General features: G+C 45.1%; 1 protein-coding gene across 1 annotated transcript; it reads right to left on the reverse strand.

The window, feature by feature from the left end:
- Nucleotides 1-9,327: 9,327 nt before the first annotated feature.
- Nucleotides 9,328-17,850, reverse strand: LOC142588862 (protein sneaky-like). The gene is made up of 4 exons (XM_075700682.1): nucleotides 17,386-17,850; nucleotides 11,778-11,891; nucleotides 10,449-10,652; nucleotides 9,328-9,521 (listed from the first exon to the last, which is right to left on the reverse strand). Exons 2-4 carry the CDS (start codon nucleotides 11,785-11,787, stop codon nucleotides 9,328-9,330), a joined length of 408 nt encoding a protein of 135 aa, XP_075556797.1. The 5' UTR covers nucleotides 11,788-11,891; nucleotides 17,386-17,850.
- Between the last annotated feature and the right edge of the window lie 83 nt (nucleotides 17,851-17,933).

Here is a 17,933-nt window from a genome sequence, read left to right on the forward strand (position 1 = left end):
GAAGGACAAACATGCGATAGAAGGCTGGACGTGGGCTAGACCGGTCTCGTGCCGTGATCGTTTTTTTTTCACCCTCTGTGCTTGTCTCGTTTTATATATTTGCACGTTTAGAGTATTATTGTTGTTCCTCGTAGAAGAATATAAAACGTGTTATTACAGTGTCTCGATGTTGGAGATATTTATTACAGTGTTTTATTGTCGGAGATATTTTTGCACATGATATTTCCCAACATTTATGCGGGAACGAAAGCTGTATGAAGATTCAAATTCAACTTATCCCATTTCTCGGGAACGGAAACGAACTTGCCTGACACGTAAGGCAGTACGAGAGTCAACATTTTGTTCTTCGTTTATTGATGGCAAGCTCAATGAGGAATCAGCCTTAGGATAGGCTTGGGCAGCGATACCACTTTTTGCTAGCACTAAACAGGACAACTTTGTACAGACGCAGATTTTCACGTTTTTCGCAGATAGGCGATACTTCATATGGCATTTAACGGAAGATGCTACAATGAACTGGATGCATCGGCTGCGTTTCGTTTTCTGTGAAGTTAACATTGCTGTAACTAAACCTTTCAATCTTGCCACACCCTGCGAGGCGTAGAGTTTCGCATAATATAACGAAACACCTCTTGCAGTAATCCATTGCAGACGTCTGTACGTTTTGCCCCTATTGATGAAAAATTAAGACCTAGCATTCCTGAAAGAGAAACAGAGGTGGTTTTATAATTGGCAGGTTTCGGATGTTTTCGAACATTACACAGTATAAGATAAATTTTAATATATTTTTTCGCGATTCTGCGCGCATAGATGCATGGCAGCCGCCGTTTAAGTCCCCGTTCAAGCTTCACCCTCTTATGCACCAGGCATAGCGGAGATGGACCGGCCGAAAGAAAAACTACCAGAAGTGGCATCAACACTATGACCACTTGAGCCTTCTGCCAAGCCAACGCCTCCTAGGTAACATGCCTGTCGTGCTACTTGGACCGAAATTTCCATTACAAAGCCCGGCGTGACGAAAGCGGCGACCTGAAAATCACTCTGGTTTACTCTGGAGCATCTCCATTAGAGCATATGACACTCCGGCAAGGTAGCATGAGGTCAAAGGTTGAAGTGCAACGACCTTGTGCTAAATAGGAGGCGTTCGACAAGCTCGCCGGCTTCGGAGGAGCCAATAAAATTTATCTTACTATTTAGCCCCCCCCCCCCCATACTACGATTACTACCTTACTACAAACAATTTACCTTACTAAATAAATCATGCGTATTCCTCAGTAATTGAGCATTTCTGCTGCAATCGCCAGCTCGTAATGCACAAATAGATTTTTTTTCAATGTTCCTTTGTGTCACCAGCGGCGGTCGCGATTGTGTGGTTTCTACTTATTTCACAAAAAGCTTGAATAATAATTTGGCCATCAGGGGGAAATAGAGAGAGGGTAAAAAAAACTTCTGAAAGGCCCCCCTCTTTTCTCCATGCTTACCTTTTCCTATGCTCACTTCTTATTTCTACGTGAAAGAATTTACGTTTTCTGTCTGATTTAGTTAAATGGGATCATGCAGCATGAGAACATGAAAATAAAACAGGCAGACGGAGGCTGCTCTGGTGACCGCCTGTGATTACAATAAAGTAAACAGCACAGAGATAGCAATGAGAGGAAAAGCAGGGAGGTCAACCAGACGAGCGTATGGTTTTCTACCTTGCAGTGGAGGTGAGGCAAAGGGGGAATGGAAAGATGAGGGAAGAAGTGATGACTGTGTGTGCAGGGAAGCACCCTAAGGCCACAGGTTATCCAGGGCACCCAAGGGGCAGCCGGGAGATAACAGGTGGAACCAGGGCGGTCCCTGTGTTGGTGCCACCGGGGTGACAACATGCTGGGAGGCGCTCGCAAGCAATATTGATAGTCCGCGACACCGGACACCCAATCTTATGCATTTTCGGTACGTGCAATATAGAGGGGAGTGTACACTTACATGACATAGCGTGTAACTAGTGCACATGGCGCCCCCGAACCACCAACCACTGCGGTTTCGATGTCTGACATCGAGGTTGTCGGTTTTGTGTCTTATTCGCTCTATCGTAGTAAATATTACCACAGTGTTTATACTCGTTACTAACCGCAATTCTCACTTTCCTCGCGGCCTAGCAGAAGAGACATTGAAACCTCTGGTGTTTTCCTGAGGCCTTCGTTTCACGGTATTTTTATTATTCGAATGCCAAATGATCTCACTGAATCCAATCAGACAGTCAACTTAAATTCCTTCCCATCCAAATAAGTGCGAAAGAAAAAAGAGATGCGCAGAGAGTGATAGAAGAGGCTGGCCTTGCTGGAGCTTCCTGTAAGATGCTCCAGCATCCTTACAGCATCTAGCTATGAGTTACGTTTTAGAACAGACAAGTGTTTGGGCATTTACGATGACACATGCACGCCCCAACAGTTTTATACAGTTCGGCCACCACGGTCGCCTCAATCATTGTCAAATGAGTGCTGCTTTGCCATCTGAACCTAGATTCAACCATATAATATATTCAAGTGTTCGACGAAAACTCGTCTGGCGAGGAAACGCATTGGTGCCTAAACTGATTGACTGATGGTGCCTAAACTGATTCTTTTATTCTGGGCGAGTGTACTGATTTTAGGCACCAACCATAATATATTTAGATTCTTACCATTTGACCTTACTTGTAGGACCTGTTAAGTGCACTGTCATTAAAAGCTGGCTGACTGACTCGTGGTGTTCAAATTCCCAAAGTAATATGAAGGCTATGAGAGGCGGCGTTATGGAGGAATCCAGAATAACTGAGCCCCTTTGGGATTGTTTATTGTTCACCTAAATCGAAGTACATATGTGCTTTTGTATTTGGTGGTGATAGAAATGTGATCGCCGCTGTTGTTAGTAAGAACCTATAGAAATTCGTATGTGCACCTCAGCAGGTGTTCATAAATGAATAACGCTGCTGAGGCGGTTGTTGCCAAACAGTCGAAACATGCGTGACTGTTTAGTCTGCATGTACACATTTCGTGCTCACCAGATAGAGAAGCCCGAGAAAAGCTGCCGAAATGAAACACCACACAAACAGAAGAAATTCACGGCACAACTTCAGTGCGTGTCAACGCGAATATGCGGGAAACAAAACGCACGGCACGATGCAGACAACTTAAGGAGGTCAATGCCCAAGCCGTCATCACACAGCACAAATTGATAAAGGATGCCCCCGCTTTGGTCAGATACGAAGCTCTAACTTTCAGGTTTTTGAAACACTTGGAACGCGAGAGTTCTCACTTCGTGATTGATGATACTATTCGAGTAACAACTGCCTGAGTAAACCCGAATTGTTAGACCTCTCCCAGGGCCTGGCACTTGGATGCTTGTGAGAATTTTCATCTCGAAAAAAGGTCCACCAAATGTTTCTAGGTGTGGTCTTTAGGCGCCCTAGTTGAACCATAGAGAGCCCGGTTGTAGAGCATACCCTGTCGTAGGAAGCCGGTGCCTACGTATAGAAGAGCTACAAGTGCGCGGGAGCCAGGTGCTCGGTCATTTCGAGACATCAACGGGCGTGCCTACCTATCATAATTGGTGTTCTGTTGTACTCCGGAGGAAAAGTACAGTTTTTCTTTTGCGAATGCGCTGCCGTGTTACTACTTTTACTGCGGATTTTTTTTCTTTGATTGTTTAAAGTAATACAAAATCAGCAAAGTTCCTTTTTTGTTGTTGTCTTGTACGTAACCACTCTTACACGTGTTTGTATTGCCCCCCTTGTGTAATGCATTCCGGCCTTCAAGGTGATAATGAACTGAAATGAAATAAAGCAACGCAACAAGATTTTCAACAGCCAGACCTAGAAAGACACAGATGCCCTACATCTGTCATACCAATTCGTCCACGCTACCACTTCGGCAGTTACGGGATTCCACATTGGAAATTGTCTCTATCAGAGCGGTCGAGATTTGTTTTTACGTGGTTTTGCTTATCCCAGGTGGTTCAACGAGATTTGCATAGCGTAGAGCCTATTTTCGAGGACAGTTCACCCCTAATGAAAGCCGAGTGTAGAACCTGGGGACAATGGTGCCCATTTGCATAACCAGAGGATAACCGGTGGCGATGTCTTTTTTTTTTTTTTTTGGCCCCACGTCCCCACAAAATCGCGGCGAACACTCAACAAACGAGGCCACCGCTGTGGTCTATCCGGCTGTCCATCTTTCCGTTGGTGCATATAGATCCAACCTAATATTTAGCACCTAACTTAGTATGCAATTACCCATTTTGCGTGTTTTCAAATCAAGCAACAGAGCTAATCCGACCAGACAATAAATATCTAAGTGCTAAATAGAAGGTTCCCGACACAAAAAATTGCCTACAAACAAATAAATATTCCGAATCACCTCATGGAACGAGAACGCTGGTGTGGTCTGCTATTTCCATTTATGATGTCAGTATTGCATTTTTACTAAACTTTCAAGACTTAACGACACAACTCTGCGCGAGCGCTGCCTACCTTCGCATCGCAGCTCGAGCTTTTTAGCGTAGTCGGCCTCGATTTCACCGTCGCTTTCGAGCTCTTTCTTGAGCTCTTGGTACTTCTCGCGTACAAGCTTCGAGCGTGGGTCATTGTCGGACACTTTGTCCACGTATTCGGCGTCCGCCTCGAGCGCTCTTGTCTCGCGGTCGTCGCCGGACACCTGCGTCGAACACAACGGACGCGACGGGGCAACTTCGTGAACTAAAGTGTTACGCATGCCCCCTTTCAAGTGTCTAAATATTTAAATTGCCGTAGCGAATTTGGAGCCGCAAATAGACACCCCAGATACCAGTTTTTTTCAGCATTTTTTTGTGTTGATTATGAATCTTGGTCTTAGGAGAAAGTTTTACCTTACGGGGTCGTTTCTGTATGCATTGAAAGGAAAGATTTGCCAGGGGATAAACCGAAATTCACTGACTTGCGCCATTTCTCGAAACTATGATGCCCTAAATCAAGGTTCTGTTTGGAACAGTAGGCAGAGTTCATATTTTTTTTTTCATAACTGAAACGAAATAAATACAGAAATTGATTAAGCGTTCACGGCATGATGCATTTCGGCAGCTTATGAAAAATTGGATAAGGAACCCAATGTTTGCCTCCAAGTAAAATCAGTTACTAAGATCTTTAGATCGCCGTAATATCGCTGTTATCCCTGTTTCACAAATATGTTTACAATGCCACACAATCCACACTACATATCCAGATCGCCTCGAACACGTCTCGCCTTTTAAATAACCACTTTAGCTATGCGCGCATGTACGATACGACACATGCTTTTAACTTTTCCGCACACCCTACGGCCATTCGCTTGTGGAACAATCTCCCTGATCACATTGCTTCCGAGTCAGATCAAGAAAAAATTCGTCATCTCCTACACGAGCATTTTTCATAATAGCACTTACAAATCACTTTATCTTGTTTCTTACCGTTGGCAATGTGCTTCAACTTCTTGTGATTTTTTTATTGATGCATTGCTATCTCGCTCCTATGAATTGCTATGTTATGCTGCGCCACGTGTTCACTTGTATGCCTTGTATATATTATAGCTTTTTTGCGTCTGTTTCCCTAAATATCCCTTCAAGAATTGTACTCCCTGATATGTTCATTTTTCGTGTATTTTACTTTACTATATTAGTACCTTACGTTGAGTTTTACTCGTGTTATTTCCTTAGGTGTACCTTTGTGGCCTTTCATTACTTCAGTTGTTCCTTTTACATGTTTTTGGTAGTAATGAGCCCTGCATTGAGGCGTATCTTTTGTATTACACTTTAGAAGGCTGTTTGCTCTTTCTTTTCCCCCTTGATTTTGTACCCCCCTTACACAATGCCCCCATAGGGCCTGTAAGGTATTTTAAATAAATAAAAAACCTTTTCATTGGGCTCTGGTATTGAGAAAGTGTACGCGCGTAGGGCACAAAGCCGGTGGTCAAGTAAAGGGACGCAGTGGGCCCGGAATCGAGGGAAATTATAAACACAGGCGCCAGGAAATTAATAAGCACAGTTCAGGATATCAGATGACCAGGCGGTGTCGAGAGACTAAAATTCGCTAGCATAGGATGAAAGCTGCTGAAGCCGTATACGCTAAGTGGAAGCCGATAAAGGCGAGTGTTCTGTAAGTGTACATAAAATACAATACCAATCATGACCATGCTGCTCCACGTGAACAATTCCTAATTCATGCTGTTGAATTTCAAATAACAATGTCACCTCAGTCATTTGTTCGCAGCAAATTTTTACGCTAGGCATTTACCTTTTGTTCAATTTCCAGGCATGTATGAATGAGTGCGTGTGCGTGTCCACGTGCCTGTGCGCATGTGCAGCTTTCTGCCTGTTTTTTTCACTGCTTTACGGGTTGTGATCAAGCCCTAAACTTGCAACTCCGTAAGCAACATTTACCAACATCTAAAACACGTTCGAAATTAGCGATGTATGCGTGCAACGAGAACCCTTATCAGTGGTGAAGGCATTCGCTTTTTCAAGCAAATATGGTATATATCTGTTAGATGAAATTTGGTAGCATATCAGAAACTTTGTCGCTTTATAATACACTTGTCTGATGGTTTTTTTTTCTGTATTGGGGGATCTTTATTCACACATTCACTGTCAAATTACTCATATCCATTAGCGGTTGTAAAAAACAAAAAAAAATAAAAAAAGCATGCGTGCATATCTAGGCTGCGAAAATTATGAATTGATGCTTACCTCTTTTTCTATTGGTTTGACCTCTTCGTCGATGGCCGAAGTTTCATTGTGAATCACTTTCACCTGCTCCTAGAATCGCAAGGCAAGCGCGAAACGTCAAGCACAAGAGCAGGTTACCTTTACTAAATACGCGCACTTGTATGAGGTGGTTTCTCCCACGTAGGTTCATGCACAGAATCGTACAGATTGTCCTAAGCCTAGTCCTAGACTAATCGTCTTAGACTAGACTAACTAATCCTAGTCCTAATCATAATCTTAAGTCCTAGAAAAAACGAACAACGCCCCCCCCCCCCCTTCCCTCGCGCTTTCTCAAAATGTTGGGGTATTGCAACCGAACAAGCGCAGAGCAAACATCTTGAAATCTGGCCCTGAAAATTGGATCTTCAGAGCACTGCAAAGATGTGCGCTCAGAAAACATGAGAATTCCAATAAAAGTAATCGTACCCTCATTAGAGAAGTTTTCACACCCGCCGAAAAAGCCGAGGCCGCCGGCTTACACCTCAGACCCTCGCGCGCACATATTAAATTTTTAAGCACGAAAGTGTTTTATGCCGGGGTCGACGACCAATTTCCTGTAACGGTTGCGACGTTGGCACAAACGCAACAAAACATGCCCTTTTGACAGGGATGGTGCCGCCGCCATCCAGGAGCGGTGAAGCGAGCTACTGCATCATGACACTAACGACGCGCTGACAGTGTGTGCTTCGGTAGTCTCAGCGTAGCGAAGGCTCGAACATGGTGTAGCTTGGTGTAGGTGGTGTGGGCCTTCTGCTGAGGTGACGACTCAGTTTCCTGACATAGCTTGTCTTTCCCGTCGGATTAACCTGTGACGCCTCGTCGCCTGCGGAGTGCAGCTTCAACATGCATCAGCAGCGCTTACAGGCCGCCTACTGCTTCATTTGCGATGGCACCACCCAAGTTAACTGCTACGCTATATAAGCGGTGCAGAAAGGCAGCCACGTCGACGGGCGAATCTCGCTTTGGTCCTGCCAGAGACACGCCAGCGTGAAGCAGAATGCCTTCGTGCGTGAGTGGCGCACGCTGCGAACTCTGCGGCTCGCATGCCTGAAGCTGAACGCGTCGGAACAACACAACTGGCTGCCAAAGACACTGCGGAGCTGTACGAAAATGTTCGTACCTTCGCTTTAGCAACTCGGCAGCTGAACGCCGCTCTCTGACAAGACGTCGCACGTCAAGCCAACCTGCAACACGGTCGCCGACCCGCAAATCGTGTGCCTTTCGCTGCAGCGGACTGTGAGTTCACGAGGCCATTAACTGACAATCTGTTCGCTTTCGCTTGTGCGGTTTGCGAACGCCTGTGGTTTGTGGGGGATTTGCGCAGTGCTCCCGCGAGCACAATGCAGTGTCTCCCGGGGGATGTTTTCCTGTCGCGAGTCGTTCGACATTTTCGGCTTTTGCGCCAGTTGTCGAGGACCCATGTACAGCGGTAGGATGTGGCTGATGACCACTTGCAACTTAATTCTTCACGTACGGTAAGCATGCAAAAGCTTCCGGGAAGAGAGGTTTCACATTCGTGTTGTACCGATTCCTACGAAAGAGGGATCAACCACAATTTTCTGCATTCTTACCGGTGCTTCGTTTGTCCTATAGCTGACCCTGTTACGCTTATTACATAAGATAAAATCAACTGATGGGGGACAAGTAAACGTTTCTTTTCCAGCGACGTCTTGTGAAATGTAAGCATGATGATAGGTGCGACAGAAGAAACGAAAACTATACGAAATAATCTTGGGTGGACGCCGCTGTAAAGCATTTTTCTCAGACATTTTTGTGAGCATCAGGGGGACAGAACTATTACACATTTTTTAGCTTTGCCTTTTCTCACCTCAACTGCATCTCGAGCTCACTTACGTTTACATTCAAAATTCCACGGTACAGATTATGCGCAAAGATCTTGGCGATCAACGAACCAACACCATAGCGGTGGGATCATTTTTACTGCATTCCACCTGCAGTGAACAATAAGCGAGCAGAGACAAAAACTTGGGGTTTCCCATAAAATGGCAAGCACGCAACGCTGCCTTCGAAGATGTGCCGCCAGTCAAATGGAAACAAAAGGAAGGGTTGTGGCGGAAAAATCATGTGAACTCTATGTTCAATTTCGATAAAGCCGCAAAGATATCTCGCTTGGGCAAGCTTTTAGAGGCTGCGGAAAGTGCAGCTCGCCGCATCTTACGTTGTATTTGCCAATGTTTGCTCCCATCTCCTGTATCACTGTGAACTTTGTCTTCGGGACTTGGCTCTGAAATGTTTGGCCTATATTTAGAGTAGGGTCCGGTGAGCGGCCCTAGGAAGCCTCCAGCGCAGGTTTATTGAAATTATCCAAGCTCTCCTACAATTTGTCGTACCAGCGAGCTACTAGCAAATTTCCATAAAGTTATGGAGTTGTTTCAGCAGGTTGGAACAGGCCTAACCAATGCAAAGAAATCCATTACGGCGTGTCGTCCGACGGATGTAATGCTTCTGAAGCAGATATGTTTCTGAATGTTGCCGTGTGGCATTTGGCCGTAGTCAGTACTATTGTATTAAAATATAGTCTAACGCTCTATATAAGTTTTCACAAAATTTCTGCCCTCAACTGTCTCTTTAGCTAGGCCGATGCCACAGTGCTCTTGCAAAACCCGACCGGCAAGAACTCACGTCGAAGTCCCAAATGATCCTCTTAATGGGCTTGTACATCAACAGAAGGCGTTCCTTGGTGTGGTTGTAGGAGAGAGCACCGAGGCACATGAACGAGTCCACGGCCACTTTGCTGTTGATCATCATACTCTCGATTGGACCTGGGTAGCATGTCAGGGCGCGAAGAAGGCAACATCAAAGACACTCAACTGCTCGAAAAAGAGCTAGAATAGAGATTGGCTGCCACACGACGCGTGTCTGAGAGTTTACACGCGCCGGTACATCATGCATTGCAAAGGCCACACGCAGCCTTTACGGTGGCGCCGCCATAGGGCACCAAGTGTTCTTAGGGAAGCTCAGAAAAGCTTTCCCTCTGCAGTACACGCGTTAACATATAACTCGGTTTGACGTTGTGAATATGTTGTGTCGGTATATTAATTCGATGCTGAACCCTCGGCATAGCTCGTGAGATGGGTTGCGCCGAATTCTTTAGTCTTGGCAGGCCGGCACATTCTCTATGGCCAATAACTAGCTGCCCAAGTTGGCGCTGAAGACCTTCGTTGAAGAGCGGCATACGCCTACTGTAATATACACAGTGTTCAAAGTTTCCATCAGTAAGGTACATTGAAGGTATTGAAGGTACAGACCGAGTGGAACACACCAAGTGATCCAAGTCGGCGTCAACCTTTCATTGAACAGCGGTACATACCCAATGCCGCATCTACAGTGACCCATTTCGGTGTGAAAGAGATTCGTTGCAGAGCGGTTTATGAGTACGCATCGCACAGCAGCCCGATGAGCTAACCATCTGACCGCGGATAGATAGATAGATAGATAGATAGATAGATAGATAGATAGATAGATAGATAGATAGATAGATAGATAGATAGATAGATAGATAGATAGATAGATAGATAGATTGATTGATTGATTGATTGATTGATTGATTGATTGATTGATTGATTGATTGATTGATTGATTGATTGATTGATTGATTGATTGATTGATTGATTGATTGACCCTGGTAGGCCATTCCAGTCACATCAGAGTCATCTTCGCGTCAAGCAGAAAGCATCATGTCTACACACCTCGAAGAATGAGCGATACGCTGGCGGTGACCAGAGCCGATCGACCGGCCCGACCACAGAGAAAGGGCACCAGGAGCCAGGAAATGGCGCGGGCCCTGGCCGAGAACGCGTAGCCGGCGCCCGTGAGCAGAATGACGGCGGTGCCCATGCAGCGAAGCGTCAGCTCCGTGGTGAACAGCTCGCGCACGATGCCCACGTAGAAGACTGGCTCCACCCAGAAAAGAAGGCGCCACCTTGTCAGGGGAACAGTTGGAGAATGCACGTAGGTTCGGAGTTTTGTCTTAAATTGGATGTTCACGGGAAGACGAATTCGGAGACTGGCGGTAAAGAGATTCTTTCATGGGTGCCGTAACACGAGATATCGCATTGAATGACATCGTTTTATTTCTGATTCCTACGCCTGCCTATTTGGGCAGACAGACAGAGAAAGCCAATAAATATCAGCTAGCGAGACGATAGATTGTCACAGTAGTATAGCAGTTTGTTTTTGTCATGCAAAACACTATGAAAACACTGCCTCAAAAAGTAGCAGGCCCCTCTATCTGTGAAGATCGACTACGTTGCTAGGTGGACATTATCAGGAATAAAATTGAGCAATTTAGTGAAATATCTAAAATACGCTAATTACCTTAATAACTAGAAACATTAGGCACATTTACTTACAAACGGAAGTCGCTCACTAAAAAATTATTGTCTCCTTAGGTGAAGTCTTAAGCCCACAACATCTTTCGAGATATCCGTTCCCAAAATATGCTAAAATATTCATTCAAGTTCCAGTTAAGGTCCTCTCGCATTGATAAAGGAGTACGTTTAGAAACTATTAACCGTAATGAAAATGTATTTGGTTGCACATTTTATGGTCACTTGTGCCTGAAACTGCTTCAAGTCGAATAATTTCTCTGAGGCAGACGTGTCTTCAGTAGTTATCATTTTCAATTTAACAAGGACAAGTGCCCTAATATTAGTAATGAGAGTTAATGAGCATATTTTATACAGGTGAACCATAATTACAGTTTTCGTTACTGCTAATGAAAAAGACAAAAAACGATGGGTTGTACATATGAAGGCTTTTTTTTAAGTGTTCAGCTTAAAATGAAACACCTCGTCAAGTCATAATACTTGTCTCTTTGTAGCCTATCGTTTACAATTGCGCTGTTATAGAAATGATGCACACCAACTAATGGTAATTTCCAGCATATCGAAGGCGGATAGACAGACGCGCTCGAGGCCGGACGGACAGATAGATAGATGAACAAATGGATAGATATGTGACAAATAGTCCAGTACAGTTCGCAGCACAGCGGTTGACGCACGCAGAACGATACTCACAGTAACCCATGAAGAGCCCGAATACGAATCCGAAGATGAAGCGCGGCGCTCTGCATTGCTCAGGTTCGCCGAAGAAAAACTTTAGCACCGGCACGGGAACGTGATGCTTGCACCCTGCGTCAGTGAAGAACTACGTTCTCTTCCTGGCGCCTTTTCCCTCAGATGTCGATTTAGAAAAACTGAATAATATCCCAATGTTAAAACATGAATAAAAATACTAGCAATTGATTGGCGCCACCCTGCACGATGGACCTTCAAGTTTTGTGGCAGGAAACCTTTGTTAGGTCTGGCGCGCACGTTGGTTACTGAGCCTGGTTGTTTAAAGTGCGAGAGTCGTTAGAAGATGCTGTGCGGCCGCCTCTGTGACATCGACTTTAATAGACTGGCCATGTATCATGTCATCATTTAGCATATGAATGTAAACCCGAGGCCTTTCTTGCACCAAGACGGTACCTATGTCTACGAATCGATTCAGTTTGTTGTAAACCAGTGCTCTTGTTTACGAATTTGTTCGACTTCTCTTGAGATTGCTCTTGACGTGTAGCCTTAGAGGCTGAATAAAAAGGGTTGCAACGGTACTCACAGGTTCGAATGCCCTTGCAATGAAAATATACCGCACCGGTTGCCATGCGCGTATGCACCTTTGCTTTGTTTTCTTTCCAACTCGAGGTTCATACCCACAATGGAGGAGATTGAGGGACTTGGATGGGGCAGTTGGTTGCTGGCTTGATGGTACATGGTTAAAACGGCGCGTTTTAAGGACAGGATGCAGTGTTCTTTCTGTGTGCTTCCTTTATGCGTCATGTCCTCAAAACACGCCCATCAAGACACTATGGAGGATTCGCCAAATGTCAGGCGCAGAAAGCTTATGAATATGCATAATAAACTCATTGTGACAGATGCAAGAAAGTGACCGACGTATCCTGAATTGAAATATGCTATAATATAATAAATAAAAAGGGTCTAACTGCGAGATCGCTACGCCTTTGTATTATATCCCTGAACGGCTTCGAATAAATTGTTCTGTTTATCATATCCTTGGCCGCTTCACCTTTTGTGCGCATTGACAGGGAATCTTCCCTGTGCATTTCTGGAATACTTTGTGTTTTCTGAGAAATTTTCATTCCTATATTCAGGCCCTAATATTCACTTATGCGGTACAAACCATATTATTTGCACAGCGATTAAATACTATATTCTTGACACGAATCGGCTGCCTTCCTAAAACGGTAAGCTATAACATTTATTTAAGTATTTGCAGATTCACTTTAACATGATGACTATTCCACTTTCAACATCGAGCAGAATACGTCTTCAGCCATCATTTTTTTTTTCATCAGTTTTCTCCAAACCGCCTAATACTTGGCCGATCCCCCACCGTGGGTATGTGCTATTTGTGCAGAGGAGCAACAACAATTTTGAGTTGGTGTGTGCGACTATTTTCCCAAGGATCTACCTCTACACCTGAATTTGGGAATCAGTGGTAGACGGCTTGAAGTGCGGAGGTAGACGCTCGCAAGGATAGAAGGGCCCTTGCGTGCGAGGCCTTCGCCCAGCCAGGTAGACCCTCCCCCGACGGCTTCGCGTCTCCCGACGACGTCCGCAGGAACCGTGTCATGAAGGCTTCTGGGGTGCGGAAGCACATGCTATATGGTTGCCTGGAGCCGGTCTTGCAAAGGCTTGCATCCTGACACCTAATTGGTTCCAGACGACCTACGACGCCTGTGCCGGATGTGAGAAGACATGGTTGCATATTGACGACAACACTGCAGTGGGCTTCGCCCTCTTAGAGATTTGGGAACGTTGGGAAGGTTTGGGAAGTCTGCCTTCGCCTACCGGACATCTCATGAGTTGAACCCCAAGATCGGTGAATATTTCCCTTTGTTTTGTTGAGAACTAGCCAGATTCTATAGTTTGTACGAAGTACATACGGCTGTCAGCTTTACAGTTTGTCCATACGTTTGTGCCATTTCGTTTATGCAGTGTAATTACGTTTGAATTATGTAAACCAGTTAGTGAATGCTACTGAGCCATTCTCCCCTTGTTGCAATCCAGCCACTCGCCAATGTTTAACTTTATCATATGAATTGCGCTTTAAGTTGCAGCTGGTTTTGTTTCTGGCTCCATCCAACCCAACACTTGGGCCTGTTAAATAATACTCGAACCGACTCGTTCCATGTAGCAATATCCCAGGCGCACCCTTCCCTTTGGTCGGACCAATTGAGCGGAGTTTTAAGGTGCGTCCACTTGGCTCTGTTTTGTTGTTAAATGCCAGTTTTATTCTTACCAATGGACAGTTTGGCAGCAGAAGTGACAGGCACCGGACGCATCTTTTAAGCATCCGAACTTATTTTTTCATGATGGTTCCTGTTCCGCTGACGCGTTCGTTACCGCCCCTTTGGTGCCGCGAGGTTCTTTCACGTCAAAATGGGGCGACGGGAGTGCTTCTATGGCTGAACGACTGAAAAGTTTTTTTCACGTGTCCAAGTTTATCTGCTGAAGCCTTGCTGTGCCATCAACCGTGTACATCACGTGAGAACTGCGAAGACGCGTTGCTCTCCAGCACGACAGTTTGGCAGCACTAGCGACAGGCACTGGATGCGTCTTTTAAGCATCCGAACTTATTTTTCCAGGTTTGTACACTTTTATTTCTTTACCTTCGCCCACCTGACTCTTTCGTCATTGCTGCAACCAAGTGTGTAGTTTTGCTGCCTGGGGCGTTTGTTGCGATGGCTAGTCCCGAGTCAGACATTTGTTTCTGTTGAAGCAAGCCTATAGATCCCACTGATAGCGTGTTAAAATGCAAAGAATGTAACCATTCCTATAACTTCGAGGTATGCTCTGGTATAACCGACCATTCTGCAAAAACAAAAGCTGCTGCTTTCCGCAGAGCATTCATTCGCCCCACACGTAAAACTAGCGCTATGCGCAGCGGCAAACTGAGCGCAGCCTCCAGCCTCGAAGATCTGAATGTTTCTGCTGCATTTCCTGAGCAGTGCAGAAAACTTGACTCTATTATGCCGCTGAGGCAGCAGGTGAACCACATAGAACAGTCAGTACAGACTATGTCGGATCACTTTGACAGCATAATGAAGCGCCTTGACAGTTATGACAAAGAACTTGCTGACCTACGTAAAAGAATTGAAAGAGTCGAATTCACGCACGACGAAGGCAACCTGAAACAGCTGAACGCGGATCTAAAGGTACTAGAAGTACGAAACAGAAAAAAGAAATTACATCTTCATGGTCTCGCTTACAACGAGAACGAAGATCTGTTGTATAAGGTTAACGAAGTGGCTAGATAAATTCATGTACCCGACAGTAGTAACTGTGGCATTGAAGCATGTCATAGGCTTCCGACTAAGGGAGGCGGGGTGCCAGCAATCATTTTTCGGTTATAATAACAGTCTATCGTATTTTGCGAGGATGTAGTTAAATACGAGCTGGAAAAAGTGAGATCTGTCGCCGATTGAGACTGACCGCGACAAAAGGCAGCAACCATTGATTTGAGACAAGAAACGTTGCTATCAAAAATCAATTCCCACAGCCGTTTTTCACCTAAATAAGTTTTAAAACTTCAAGACACACGGTGAGAATTGGTCACAAGCTAGTACTACGGCTTTTCTGCAGGAAGCTGATGATCTGTCTAAAGATCTGGTACCATTGCACTTCTGCTGGGAAATATAATTTCACTAAGACAAAAATGGGAACAGTTTAGATAAAATGTCTCATGCTGAAATTTCGCATTCAGTAGACACACATCATAAGATATCGTGGCCTTGTGGCTAATTTTAGTTCAAACCTAAGCCAACACCACCACCGCCTCTGGCAAATTGATCCTAAATAAGTAAACGATAAATTTTTAGAGAAAAATTTTGACCATTTCAAAGTGAGGTTTCGTGAAAGACAAATATGTCTGGTAGCATTTAAGAAGAAATATTTGATAAATGTGTTGTAGCAGAAACAATCGAAAGGCAATTGCATTGAAATATGTTTAAAGAGCCTATGTTGAAGACAGAACGGTACCGAATACTGTCTTATCCAGAATACTCTCTTTCAAGAAGCCCTTCTTCGAGAGGTTATTTTACAGATTTTTTTTTAGTTTTTGACATAGCAGCAATTTATTTGGCAGAAGATCTGGTTGCGTTTCAGACTTAGGGTTTCATCTCCACATCCTTGAAGTCTTCATTCTCCTTCATATAGTCGTTAGAGACTCTAGTTCCTTCTGCTCTCTACATGAGTAGAAGGTCCTGCGCAAGGAGTGTCACCTACCGCATTGGGTGACGATGTTTACGTTTGGGCTAATTTCAGAACACTCAGAAACTGGGATGAATGAGTTTCGGTAGAGGCTGCACCAATGACCTGCTTCAGCTGGCTCGACAGCTTTTGTTCCAAGCACTCAAGAATATTTGTCTCAAGATATTCCACAAACTTTTGCGTGGCTTCCTCTACTACCTCTTCGATAGACTCAGATACAGAAACATCTATGCCGGCGGTGTGACATGTGAAGCTGTTACGCCTGCATAGCATTGGACTCTTGCCTGAACTATCTCAGTAACTGCTTCCTTACTGAGCATCGCCAGCGTTGGATCGCTTCGAGTTTTCGTAATTATCGTTCCCTCGCAGAACAGTTCGAATAGCCTGCAGGGTGCGCTGCATTGCAAAGACATTTGTGTTCCTGACAGTATTCTCCCGGCTTAACTTCTAATTTTTTTATTTTTGTTTATTGGCGCTTTCTTAAAATACATTTGCGCTTTTATTGTAGCCCCTATTCATTTATTTTAGATTTGGCTTTATGCACGTTATACCTAAAGGTGGTGCGGGCTAACCCCCATATTTTTTTAGTTTCTTTCTTGACCTGGGGGAATAAAAAAAGTATGGACGTGGTGTACGGGCATGATTCTCTCCACACAGCCGGCATCGAGCAACCGGCCTGCAGCCTTTTGTGCTATGCCCGTAACACCAACGTATCAAGCACTGTAGTGGTCGTGGAGAAAGTGGCTCTATTTCGTATATCAGGGGCTTTGTCTACACCGGATGCCGACACCGGATTTTCGGCGACACGGGGCACTTAACGTGGCCGCGTTAAAAAAATTTGACTCGCCAACAACGCCGGCAACAACTCTATCTATACCACCGCCTTCGCGACGTGTCCATAACCGCGGCCGCTACCAGCGCACAGGAAGCCTCGAGCTAACTCCTCCCCGACGCCGTCCCGGCTGCGGCGGCCGCCGGGGACCTTCTCCCACGGCGCCGCCGCTGCTGGGAGGTGGCTCTCAAAATTTCTGAGCCCAATTCCAAGGACTTCGAGCCGTAGCCTGAGGCCACCACAACCAGAACTGCCGGATCATTTTTTTTAATAAAGTTCATTTTCTTCTTCTTCGCCGTCCCGGCCCTGAAGATTGATGGTTAGGATGCTGATTTTGAACTTTTTCTTTATTGAAACGTATGGTGTTCTCTGTGTTGTATGGCTTATTTCAATAAGTGTGTGCGCTGTTCGGTTCACTTTGCTGAGGACTCGTAAACTCAGCTTTAGTGGCATATTAGCCAATACATTCTTTTTTGCTTGCTTACGGGGGTATGAACCATTATATTTTTGCTTACTTACGGGAGTACGAGTCCTTGCTGCTGATGATAGATGCTTGTTTCGAGCTTGTTCTTTATCGGAACATACGCTGTTCTGTGCGTTGATTCGAATGAATGTATGGGCATCGGACTCAACAGACCGCTTTGCAGGACAAGCCGCAGCTCACCGTAGACGCCGAGCGGACAGTTGAGATCTTTGTCGTGAAAAGGACGCGAAGATACTTCGCCGCAATCACCTATAGTGCGTAGTGCTGAAAATAGAGCTCCTATGTAGCCGCTCCTCCACCTTACGCTGTGACTGTGCTACGTGCACAGCGCAGGTCTGAGACTCTTTTGTTCACGGACGGACACGAGGAATGCCGACCACCGAGACGCTTACAACTTTGCTGTAAAAAAAACGCCATTTGCGATTACGTGCAGCAGAGGTGCCTTGAAAGCTCTGACGCTGCGACGGTTGTTCACAAAGGAGCCATTGTATCCACATTCACGAACACATGTAGAACCATTGTTAGCTAAGCGACGTTTCTTCGCAGCACAAAAAGAAGATTGCGAAATCATCAGCAGAAATAT

The sequence above is a fragment of the Dermacentor variabilis genome, chromosome 7 (genome assembly GCF_050947875.1).
Source record: "Dermacentor variabilis isolate Ectoservices chromosome 7, ASM5094787v1, whole genome shotgun sequence".
NCBI classification, from domain to species: Eukaryota; Metazoa; Arthropoda; class Arachnida; order Ixodida; family Ixodidae; genus Dermacentor; species Dermacentor variabilis.